At 38.3% G+C, this 13,174-nt stretch overlaps 1 protein-coding gene across 2 annotated transcripts in view; it reads left to right on the top strand.

Moving 5' to 3' along the window:
• Positions 1–13,174, top strand: part of NELL2 (neural EGFL like 2) — a 156,511-nt gene that overhangs the window by 61,196 nt on the left and 82,141 nt on the right. For both annotated transcript variants that reach the window (XM_005499911.3, XM_021284094.2), the window contains exons 10-12: positions 5,162–5,253; positions 7,964–8,066; positions 11,102–11,230. In XM_005499911.3, the coding sequence (XP_005499968.1) occupies positions 5,162–5,253; positions 7,964–8,066; positions 11,102–11,230 (324 nt within the window). The remainder of the gene's footprint in view (positions 1–5,161; positions 5,254–7,963; positions 8,067–11,101; positions 11,231–13,174) is intronic.

Below are 13,174 nucleotides of genomic sequence, written 5' to 3' on the forward strand. Positions count from 1 at the left end.
TTTTTTTTTTTTTTTAACTGAGGAAACTAAAGCTAGAAAAAAATAGCAATATATTTTCCAGTTTGAAATCTGGAATCATTTTGAATTGTTGAGGGAGACGGCATGAAATGAAGCACATCTCCACCTTCAGTGACTACAGTAACAAGAGGAACTTGTGCTCACCACAAAATGAGCAAAGAAGAAATAATGCCTGAATCCCCCAAAAAATTAATGAGAAAGGGGTGGGAACAGCATCTAGTAATGGTGTGGAAGTCGAGAGAGAGAAATTCATGAAAGGTGACCATTATCTGTGTGTATTTCTAAGCATAAAGCCACACAGAGGTTTTGCACTATGTAAGCTTGCAAAGTAGGATTAATGGGATTTACACAATGCCTAAGCCTTGATCTCTGAACAGTGGAGAATGTAATCAAGGAGTTTGCAAGGAGGGAGTTAGACAATTCAGTGAACAAGGAAGTAGTTGTTGTTGTTGTTGTTGTTTGTTTGTTTTTGTTGTGTGTGGGGGGGTTTGTTGTTGTTTGTTTTTAATTTTTTTTTTTTTTAATGCTGATTTTGGGTGTTTCTCTTCCCCATCTGCCCTACCAGCATACGTGAAGAAAGAATGCAGCAACATAGAATTAATTACCAGATTTAAAGTTACATTCGTAATTACTGCCAAATTTCACAAAACTTAAAGTCATATCTGCCACTTATTGGGCAATTACAAATACAAGAAAATAAAGTGGTTTGACGAGTTCACCACTGTCCTAAACTGTCTGTTTTCACTTGGTGATAAGTCTGAATCAAAATTAGCTTAGATACCATGGGTAAGTGTACATGCATTCTTCAGAGGAAGGCAAATGCAATCTAGATAGTGAAGGTGATAAATAAGAAGTGAGAAAATGTACTAATTGATATCTTGTGAACTCCGTAAACGGAAGGCAGGAGTTAGCTGGAGCGTGGATTTTGCATGGATGTTTTAAGAAATGCAGAAGGAAAGTGTCATTTGGAGGCCAGTGGGAAGAAAAAAGAGTTGTGAAAGAGAAGTGGTGGTTTGACAAACTGTTGGCAATTCACTGAGTGAACACAACAGCCAGTGAGCTCCTGACAGATTCCTTTTGCTGCATGAATATAGAGAAGATGCTGTGCTAAATGATACAACAGGAAATAGTTGTATTATCACTACACCTGTGTAAATTAGTGGTGGGGACATGAGCAGACCTTGTTAATAATTTTTTATACCCTGTACTGGTGCCTGTCAATGAGTAGTCAAACTTCCTAGTAGGTTTTGTAGACTCTCTGTTTCATCTTCTTAGAAAACTGTGCTTTGAATAATATACGTTGGTTTAGGTACTGGAGGGCATATGGAAATTTGATGGCAAGAGGAAGTGGTTGATGTAATTCAGCTATAGATGAAATCCTGCACAGGCAATAACTATCAAATCCTGGAACAACTAATCATCAGGTAATTTCTTGACTGTGTCTCAGTCTGTCAAGTGAAAGGACTTAGGGAGATGAAAGATGATATGTTTCCCCAGAGAGATACCAATCACAAACTAATCACGGTATCCTGGGAAGCATCTAGCCAAGCAGAAATTAAATCTTCACTGGACATTCCAATTACATGATTCTAGTCCAGATGTTCGTGTTGTTGAAATATCTTTGTTTCTGAAGGAAAATAAAGACATGAAACACCACCATCATGGGATGCGTGCTGGCTGTGACAGTTGCTAACGGGAGGCAGGAGGAATGTTTTGTTTTGCACTGCCTGGGATGTGGGTCCTGCTGTTTTAGGAGGAAAGTGGGACAGAAGAAAGCTTTGTCTTACTAGAAATCTTTCCAAATGTGCTCACCTAGCAAGACAAACTTAAAATTTTTAGAAACCTTCAGCTTGATGAAAAGCTGCCCTGTGCTGTGTGACAGATGCCTCCTTTGTGGGCAGCAGCAGAATAGTGGGATGACAAGAGAACAGGAGGAGACAGAAGCATTTTCAGAAGGACTGGAGAAGAAAACACAGTGTGCACTGGCAAAGTTAGACCATTACTAAACCTACAGGTATCTGTCTTATTAAATAAACATGGAGCCGGTGGTAGAGGTATAGGTGAAGTGACCATGTGCTTTTTGTAAGCTTGTTTGGCTGGTTCAGCATAGGTGAGAAGAGAAAAAACTAAATGATAGTGCTCTGAATTAGAGTTTCAGAGTGTATCTTAGTTCTTGCTGCTTTTTAATGGAAGGAACTGTCCAAGTATTTTGGAATCTTTCAGCTTTAGGTCACTTGTAGGATAAAAATAATACCGGTAAATTTGATTTTGATGATTTGAAGAGGAAATGTCTTTTCTGAACATAGATAGAACAGCAGACCTTATGAAAACATGCTTGGGCTTGTGGTCAGATTATTAAGGTTAATGGGTTTTCTATTTAGTTTCAATTTAGTTTCTCAAGTGGGCGTTTATTATTTGTTGTTTTTTCTCTTTTCTTAAACAGAGTTTGGTCACTCTGTATAGGCATGTCCCTGGTACCTGAGGTCTTTATACCCTTGCTGACAAAGCCACAGCAAAATCCAATAGCTGGAAATGTTTATTTAGGGGAATTCAATGAAAGAGATGAAATTTTCTTAGCTGCATGATGGCCAGGTGTTGTGGTGACATATCAAGGTGTGGAGGTGGAGAAGTCACCTCTGCTTCAAATTTCTGGGACCCACACAAGCATCTTGAAACACTCACTCTGCTGCCACTTTCTGGCCTTTGAGAAACAATCTCCGAGTGTATGAAAGAGCAAGGGCTCTCTGGGCAGGGTGTTCTCTCATAGCCACAGAATTTTCAAGTTTTTCTTTTTTTTCAAGGCTTTACGGAAAAAAGTTGATTTTCTTGTGAAAAGCAAGGGTTTGTGGTACCGCACCACTGCATTATGATAATTTCATGTGCCAAGACTTCAGAGGGCTGTTGGTGGAATCAAGAATTAATATCCTGATTTCATACTAAGCTTGGATGTGTTCTTTTGATGTTTTTTTTTTTTTTTATGTACATTATTTTCTAAGTTTCTCTGAAGAATAGGAGGCTTGTTATCATTGATAAAGAGACTGGATTCAGTGGACTATGATCCATGATAGTATCTATATTTACGAAAGTATGTATACTTCTTTTTAAGTTGCCTGGGTGATCCTATTCATATGTTAGGAATATTTTGGCTTCAGGAGAGTGTTTTCTTCCAAGACAGAATGACAGTGATCTTGATTTCTTTTGCCTTTTCATGTGAACACACTCAGTCTGCTTATTGGAAACACGAGGATGTGTTATCAATCCATTGCCATTGTGTGGTCCTCAGGCATTGCTGTGCTTCATCTTTTCCTGTGACAGGTAGTTCTTTGAAGCTTGAAATGTGTAGGGCAAAGGAAGGGGCTTAATATATGAGTATTTCAGTTTAGTGTCATGGCCAGTAATATACAGGAGATGATATATATGACTGGGTGATTGCCTTATCCTGTCTGGATTCAAGATCTGCTGGTCCCCAGCAAAGATTTATACAAGTTTTTTTCACATGCTTCCTTCTAGAAGAGCTTGTTTCTATGAGAGAAAAGTGGCATGTATTGAGCTTTTTTGACTCTTTATGACCTTTCTTTGTGGATGTTTTACAAACTTTCTCCTTCTGTTAGCCCTAGGACTCTCCTCTGGACTCTTCTGTGACTCCTTTCTGTACTTCTTTTATTCATTCTGATTGCAAACTCTGCCATTTTTGGGATGTGGGGTGTTGCAACGTGCTGTGTAGTTGCTTCTTGAAAGTGCTGTGCAGGTGTATATCACACAAGATATTTTATATATTATAAGAAATATTTTTTGAAAATTGAAAAAAAACCCTTTTTATGACTTTGACCATCACTTTTTCAACATCAGTTCCAAGAACTGACTTTTTACATGCTGACAATACAATAAGTCTATAAAATCAAGGACCTGTAAGTTAAAATAAAAGGAGAGCTGAAAATAACAGCAGTAATGGTAATTAATATAGGTCATGCACTAAAAAACTCTTGTACTTCTAGATATTTTTAAGTTGTCTACAAACTGTGGTCTGTTTAAGCAGAATAGATAAATCTCTCTGTGACTGAATCATAGTATAATTGGTTTACATCTCCAAATCAACAGCTAGCAAATTAGGCCTCTAACATGTAATCTGGAACTTGAAAATGGTAACCTGCTCCATTATTTCATTATTATACTTGCTTGACGAGCCTTGACTGTGTCCTAAGCAACAGAAAAACATCCAATTTTCTGTACCTAGCAGTCACTTTACTTAGTCTTTATACTTTGCATAATGTAATTGCAGTAATGGACCAATTTAAAAAAAAATAGGAAGACAGTTTACTGTAAAAGTATTTTATATGATCCTTAAATACTGAATAAGAGCTTTAGTGAGCAATCCAGTATGAGCTGTGTCAGCACCCTGCTGTAACACCCGGCACTGCCAGGGTGCAGGAGTGGCACGAGGCCACAAGCACCAAGCCTGGGGCGTCCTGCTGTCATTTGATAGTCAGAGACTTGATCCTACTTGTGTTGGGGAAAAAGAAAAGGAGATGGTCACTAAAGGTCAGTTCCTGTACAATAAAATTCATATAGCCTCAGCAGTAGTGGTTGTTAACTGGATAATGAAGATACGAATATACAAATACCTATATGGAGAGATGAGCCATCAAAGGGCTGTGACAAGAAATAAACATGTGGCTCCAGTGATCATCCCCCATCATACAACTTTCCTCTTCAAGAAACTGATTATCTATTAATGCCCCTTGTGCTGCTCTTACAGCTCTGTTTCCCTTGTCACCCCGAGCTGTGTTGCCCACAGTTGTAGCTTCCCTGGCGTGACCTGGGACGCAGCTCTTCTGGCCTCCTGGTAGCCACCAATATTCCGTATTGCTTCAGCATCCTTCACCTTCTGCTTATGTGTGTAGTTTGTGGGTTTGTTTATTTTTTCCTCTGTTTTGTTTTTGTTTGTTTGTTTGTTTGTTGTTGTTGTTTTTTTTTCTTGTGATATCCAGACTCCTACAGGTGGTTTAGAATATTCTTGCAGCTGTCTTAGTCTTTTCATTTTGAAATGCAGTTATCTTTAGGAAAATGTGTCAGTTCTTTAAGCAAAGGACTAGTATTTTTTTACAAAATCGTTGTGTTTTTTTTCTTTTATTTTCTCCTGAAGCGGTGTGCATATTTGAAGGCAGAACCTACTTTGAAGGACAAAGAGAAACGGTGTATTCAAGCTCAGGGGATTGTGTTCTGTTTCAGTGCAAGGTAAGAATACTGTTGATAAAAAAGTAAAAATGTTGCACGTTAGAAATATCAAAGTCACGCTGAAAGAAGCTGTTGAAATACAGACAGGTCTGCCTTAGGAAATAGCAACAAAGGACATCTAAGGGGTCCTATGTTTATTTTGTCTTATTGAGTTCCACATCAAATTTTGCAAATAAATTTACTTTGCATAGTAGCAAGCTTTGATTAAGCAGCTTGACAATCAAACTGCATTCTATCCTCCTTAGGTATCGTCTCCATCATCAGTATTAAAAGCCAGCAGACTATGTTATGTTTCCATTCACACATGCACAATGTTATGCTTCAAAGTTATGTGCTCAGGTATGAGAGATGCACAAACCTGATGGGGGCATAATTTGAAATTCAGGATAATCCTTAGAGGAAAAGCTAGATGAAAAAGAAGTAAAAGAGCTGGCACACCAGGTGTGTGGTATTTTTAGTGATGGAAATGGGGTAAGGTTGTTGTTTTATTTGTAAAGAGAACATGCCTGATGCTGAGTCAGTCTTGTCCTTCTGCAAGAACAGAGTTGCTTCTCAGAGCACAAGTGCTCTTTAAGGGCAAAATATACCGCAGGGGTGGTATATGGCTATGGATTGAGAATTACACAAAGGGCTGTAGTGGGTCCCACGCTGCCTTTCCAGGGGAGGGATGGGGAGGAATTCGGTCTAGTTATAGAGCCACATGCTGCGGGGTGGCGTTGAAAACCCGAGTGCATATTTCTAGGACAGAGAAAGAGAGGGGAGCAGCTACCCTGGCCACACTGCAGCTGTTTGTTGGACTGGTTTCTGGAAATCTCAAAAGACTATTTCATACAGTTGTGAAAAACAGTGGTTTACAAAATAGAACTGGGGACCGTTGTCCTACTGCTGTTGATTTTCATCTTTGTAAGCTTAATTCCTAGAGTAAGTGATTTGAAACCCTTTTGAGAAAGGAAAGGAGAAGCTGACCAGAAATAATTTTGAATTCAGTCATACACTTTTCAGGACCATGAGCTCGTATTTTCAACATGACACCTGGGACATGAATTCTGTGATTAGTCAATGGGCCTAATTAACAACCATCAAAATTTATGTGATGTTGCCTCGCATTTCTTGCAGCTGGCAAATGCGATATTGGATGAACAAAATACCTCTGTTGACTGTGCTAGTCTGTATTTTGTTGATTATACTTGTTTGCTGGTGGGCTGCCTGACTGTCCTGGCAGAAATATTAAGCAGCAACTTTGACTGATTCAAATGCTGCTTTTTCAAGAACTGAAGTACATACAGTTTCTGCTGAACAGCCTTGTGAATGATAATTCAGAGCAGAAAATCCCCATACTGTAAACTGTGTTGGTCAGTTAGGAGGTCAGTGGTGGGCACTATTTTGTTACAATCAAAGTTCTCATAAAAGGATATAATTAATGACTTTGGCTCCAGAAAGACTTAATAGGAATGGCACAAGTGCTGATTTCATGCTTGAAGGCTTATAATGGTATTAGCAAGGCAATGTAGGGCTGCTACATTTCTTCTTCTTTTTGTCTGTATGCAATTCTAAACATCATTTTATGTTTTGTTTGACTGCTGCAGTTGTGCCTGCTATAGGCACATGCTTTTCTGTTCGAATATTATTAAACAAGTGAATGAAAAATTCTCTTCCAACTTAGTAAAAGAATGAAATACAATCCAGACTACTCTAATTGTTATTATTTCTTTTTTTTTTCTTCTTCTTCTTCTTTTTTTTTTTTTTCTTTATTTTGTGGGATTGCTGGGTTTCGCTTGTCCTGGCATACAACACGTGTGGCTGGTTTTCTTTACTGTATTATCAGGTTTAGGGTTGGTTTCTCTGTCAAGATGGTTTAAGGTAAAGTTTGAGCAGTAATTTCAATGTTGGCCATAGTGTTCATGTTTCATCTTTATATTTCATGCTTAAGGAGGATTTAAAATTAAATACTAAGGCCATAAGAATAACACATGCAATGGAACATGCATGATTTTACACACTTTTATTGCATGCGGAAATACAGTGTCCTGAGTTCAGTGAGCTCATATTTTAACCAGATTGCTGATTTTAAGGCAGATGCCTATGAGGAACATACTGTTTGCCTTGTTTTCTGTCTTTTCCATATCACGATTAGAGCACTGCAAGACACATTAATTAGGGGCTGAGGGAGCCTAAAGGTGGGACATCTGCAGTAGCTGGATTGCTAAGGCAAGCTTTTCATGTGGTCACACCACCTGATCCAAACTTAGCTGAAAAACCCTCCCTTTCAGAATAGGGAATCAATGCCAGTTTCCTTCAGTGTTACTACCACGGTGTTGACAGCAGATATATTCAAGTTTGGTTTTACTTGCTGTATAAATAAGAAGCTGCTTAAGAGTACTCATTATAAGGACACTTGATTCTGGAATCTGCTGCCTAATTGTTACTCTTTCAGGCATAACTTTAAGAGAAACTTGTGAGGCAAGTTGTTTGACAACTCAGACAAGACAAATGAGAGCTGTTGCTGCACTTCTGCTTGCTTGCAAAGGTTGGAGTATAAGGGAGTTGCTGATGCTTCTCTTGTGCTATGTGTCCTTTCAAATGTTATTTGAAGGTACTTGGAGTTTGGAATAGGCAGGTTTTTGTTTGTACATTATAATGCTAAAACTCAAGTTATCATTTAACTGTATTTCTTCTCCCACGATATTAACCTGTAACCTCAATTTAACAGGACCACAAAATGCAGCGTATTCCAAAAGACAGTTGTGCAGCTTTGAACTGCCCAGAATCTCAACAGATCCCCTTATCTCACAGTTGCTGCAAAATCTGTAAAGGTAAGGTAATAGCTGTATATATATAAGCTCAGTGTAATTTTCCATTCTTATAGGTTATATAGATTTTGTTCTTACAATTTTGAATGTGACACTCCTACTCATGATAAACACTATACATCTTGGAAAGCTGGATAGATAACATCTACATTGTGGCATCTGAAAATTGCAAAATGTCCAACAGTGTAAATTCTGGGGAATGTTTACTGGTACTTACCCTTACCATTCTAGCCGAAAGTGGGTGAAAAGTCAAAGAAATCATATACATAATTAGTGATTTTCTACCCTTCACCCACTCCTGTGTTCAGACAAAATGAGACTGGAGAAATGTCCATGTTCCTCAGCATCTTTCTGAGATGCTTTGAGATGTCCGTTTCTGAGAACTATTCATGATATGCAGTTGATTGAAGACTGGAGTTTACCCATTTCGGGTTGTAGCCTGCATCTAGGAGCAGAAGCTTTGGGGAACATTTTTGTACCTTTGTGTGTTACACGCAGATGGATCCTGACCAAAGGGGAGAGGTGCATGAAGTGCTCTGTCTTTAGCCCACTCTTTTTATCTGGACCAATACTGGTATCTTCAAAGCTTTGAGCAATTGCATCTGCAAGGGGCTATGTCTGTTTCTTCTATAGCTAAATAATGATAAATTGATACCTGGCTTGAAAGCAGATGAGAGACTCGTGGGCTGGTTTTTAGGTATACTTCAATGAAAAGCAGAGTGCAGCTATACTTGTTTCTGTGCAACTCACCACGAACACGAAGGGTATGATTAATGATATCAAGCAGAGATAAGAAAGTAGAAGAAAAGAATTTAACAGATGTTGATAGTTCTTGAAATCTATCACAGTCAAAAAGGATTTTTTAATGATGATTTTATATAAAATCTTCAGTGGCTTAGAGAAAATAATTCTAGTTTTTTGTGCCTGATACAGCTAGAAAATTTTAATATATGTCAAGTGAGTGTTTTCTGAACATTTTCAGTCCTACCAGAACCATGCTAGCTTGGCCTCTCATGAGCTATGGACCTTATTCTTTAAGCAAGAAGCAGCTGTACACTATTATTCAGCAGCATATATTTTGTTAATTAATACAACTGATATGTAAGTGTTAAGAATCTTAAGAAAACAAAAATAATCAATTTAAAAAGCCCTTACCCTTTCTGGTTAACATGTACATTCTTAGTTATTTAATACTGAAGTCTGATACAAACCAGTCCAGGCCAGGAAATAAATAAATAAGAATATTGCTTTGTCATTAACTTGAGTTTCAATGAGGAAGACAACAAAAAGGCGAAGAGTAGATGTCATCGTGTCCAGAGGTTGCTCTTGACACATACGCTTCTGCTGTTATCGATGAGTATTAAAGACCCTCTAACACTAGTAAAAGTGTAGAGCTTTTTGCTTCTTGATGTCCTGAGTTAGATAACAGCACCATGGTAGCCGCAGTAAATTATAATATTTAAGTAACATTATCTAAGCGCATCTCTAGGTTACAGGGAGACAATCCACAGCAGAAAAAAACCATCTGCCTTTCATATCTTAGTAGGTGTGTGATGTTTGCATTGTGACCATGTCCCTGGGTCTCAATCCTAAAACATTCTGTCTTTATGGGCTCTTCGATTTCCCTTGTCTTGTTTTGCTTGGTCCGTGTTGCTTCACACTGTTCCTGAACTGCCCAAGTGCAAATCACATCTCCAACCTGACCTCCGAGCAGATTCCCTTCCATTGTCCTGCTTGTTGTGCTCATTTAACGTACCTTCTGTGAAATTAAGGGTAGAAGCTCTTTCATAGCGGAATATGAAGCAGAAGCCAGGTGGAGTGATAAAAATAATAATCTTTACTGTCAACAAGTGCTTGCTAGTTATTTTGTAAGAGGCCTGTATTGCAGCTTGGTTGCAACTTGCCTTCTGGAGCTGTTGTTGTTACATCAGTCCTGCCCCCCGGAGCCTCACTCACATTCCCCAGTTCTCCTGTGGGAGGTTTTGAAAGAACAAAATAGTTACTGGAAAACAACAGTGAAGTACTGCTGCTTGGCCACTTCTGATGCTTCAGTTAAAGAAGGATATTGGAAAAAAAATGAAGTTGTTGAGAAAAACAATGAAGGAGACAGGCTTCACACCTTCATGGACAGATGTAGAAATTGTGGAAGCTTCAAGTCGGTTACTACAATCAACTTGAATTCAGTGTAATAAAGGATGATTTAATGGTGTTAAGCAACTTGGCAATATTAGATTTCATGAGATGTGACATAAGGAATTAAAAAAAACTACATAGTTGAAAGACTGAACCTAAATCTTCCAGCCTGGAAAAGAACTTCAGGTTCTTAAAAATTTGTAATTAAGATGCGGTGGAAAACACCCACACTCAGGAAAAAAAGAAATGAAAAAATAAGAAAATAGAAAATAGGGATGGTTAATATGTAAGTTTTAAAAATTAATTTATCTGAAATGGAAAGGATGATGCAATCAAGGAAGAGTATTCAGTCAGTGAAGCTTGAAAGGAACAAATAAGAGGAAGACAAAAGCAAAACAAGTCCAATTTAATCAAAGACTTTTGGTTAAATGTGGAAAGATTTTATAAATGCACCTGGGAACAAAAGTGCTAGGAAGAAATGTAATACCACTAGTAAAAGAAAATGAGCTACTGAGTGTCTAAGTGATCAAGCTCTTTTATAAATGTCCAAACAACAACAACAAAGAAGAAACTAAAGAAAAATATATAATTAAGAAGTGTCCTGTAAAAGTACTTAACAACGACAAGGAGACCGTAAGGTGATTTAAGCAAGCCTCCTATCCAGCTGGCTTAGATCAATGCCATAACATGAAATTGAATCGAAGACCAAGAGACAGTCTGTTCTTGTGGCCTTTACCACTTCTTTCATCTGTTTCATGCTTGGTACAATTTATTTTTCTATATCTCACAGACAATAGAAAGGTATTCTTTGACCTCACTGAAAAAAAGACAGGACTGTCTTTGACAGGGATGTTTTATAATCCCTGGATTCTTTTTAACCCTCAGTCATCTCTGTTTCTGTGCAGGCCATGACTTTTGCACTGAAGGACATAATTGTATGGAACATTCTGTCTGCCGAAACCTAGATGATAGAGCTGTCTGTATCTGCCGAGACGGCTTCCGAGCCCTTCGAGAGGACAATGCCTACTGCGAAGGTAATACTTTGTACAGATGTTTGCCCCCCTGTATAAATTACTGTGGGATGAATGTATTGATTCACGAGTTGTCAAAGTGATAGGCCTATTAAATGCAGTTAATTAGATATGCAGCATATTAATCAAGTAAAATAATTATCTCCAATTAAGTTCTTAAAAAAAAAAAAAAATCTGATCAGTGTCAAAGTGGCAAGTTAATATAGCTGAGGTCTTGAATTAGAAACATGCTTCTATATTAAAGTTTTCCTTTTTTTTTTTTTTTTTTAATGGTATTCCGATATTCAGGCAACCTAAAAGTCAACCATTTGAATAGCATATTAGTTTAACGTTTAGTTTATCTTTTCACTGCTGCCTGTTCCCTTTCTCCACAGGGAGTAAGTAAATGCTATAGGCTAGATACTGGTATTGTTAATCATACTGAGTAATTATGTATTATTTGGGCTGCTCTTTTGGTATCAGGAAGCAAAAAGCTACTGAATCAGAAGAGAAACCTCTATAATTTGTCTCTTTACAATGTAGCATAATCCTGTGAAAAAACCCATTTCCGCTCTAGCAAGGAGAGCCAAGGTCCTCTGCACAATCTCTTTGCTTTTGTGCAAACTGTTGCTCTTCCTCATGAAAACCCTGATTCTGCAAACACGTAATACTAGTGCATTCTTACCATAAAGCTTAAGTGTTCCTAGCAGGATGGCCTTTGACTAAAGGTTCATTCAAATTTAGCCTGCTACATGAAAGTCAAGCATCTGTGAAGAGAGTCTAAGGTACTCTGCAGTCCCACCTAACACCTGGGTTGTTATCTGGTGATGCACAATTAAATGGGATGAAACAGGGCCTTTTAAGACGGTTGCTTTGGCTGAACTCTGCAAAAGCTAATATCTGAAGCTTACTTGAGTTAGTAGCTGCATTAATGTCAGTGGGAATGCTCATCTGTAGATTTAGATTTGAGAATTCATGAATGTTTTCAGGAAAGGAGAATGTAATTAATTCAGCTTTGCATACCTCTCTGCTTAATGTTTATGGTAAACCTTCTGACAGAAGCCTGTTTTGAGAACTAAAAATCATGCAGAAGCAAACCCCTTGGCCTCATCATGTCCCGGCAGACATCTGACATCAGGACCAGCTGTATAGCTTGTTCTGTGTTGCAACATCAGCCACGTTTTAGCCTGTAGGCCCTGGAGACTATGTTGAAGCTTAAGGCTGCATTTCTGTGAACTCATCAACCATTTCCTTTTCGGGGGAGTCACTGGAGTAATGGAGTTAGGGTGAAAACAGGTGCTTTAAGAAGGTTCTTTTCCATGGGTCTATTGTTACTTTGCTGAGTGAAAGCAGAAAAGCAGGTTACGCTTTCTTAGTGATCTCTGCATTTTGAGTCTGTTGCTATGTGTGGAGTTTGCCAGGCATGTCATAAGCAAAAAGAAAAGAAGCATTTTGATCAGCATTGGTGGTGAAATATTTAGATGAGGACGCAGTAGATTATCATGTATGAGACTGATGCATTCGTATTATAAGTGGATTTACGAGTTTGTGCAGTACTTGCATTTAGTATGATGATTTTTTGAGAAGATTTTTTTGTCCCAGTTGCTTCTGTGTGGGCAAATGACATTGTTTCTGAGTGGTAATTATCAATCCGTTTAAGTGCTTTCAAAAAACTTGTATAAGTGAATAAAAAGTTGGGACATATTATTTTCATAAAAATAATAATTGTATTATTTTTTGATGCATTATCTCTTAAAAATGTATATGATTTAGGGCCTGATCCAGGAACACTTATTCACCTTGAAGGTAGTGGGAGTAAGTCGCAGTAGGAAGATGTGCCCATGTGAGCAAAGCTCATGAGATTGGGTCTCCGCCAGGCGAGGTTGTTCCAGCCAAGGGCAAAGCCAGCTCAGCAGGTGGAACAGCTCGGCTTTGCTGCTGGTTATGGACCGTAGCTGCAGCATGGGC

The sequence above is a fragment of the Columba livia genome, chromosome 1 (assembly GCF_036013475.1).
Source record: "Columba livia isolate bColLiv1 breed racing homer chromosome 1, bColLiv1.pat.W.v2, whole genome shotgun sequence".
Classification (NCBI taxonomy): Eukaryota; Metazoa; Chordata; class Aves; order Columbiformes; family Columbidae; genus Columba; species Columba livia.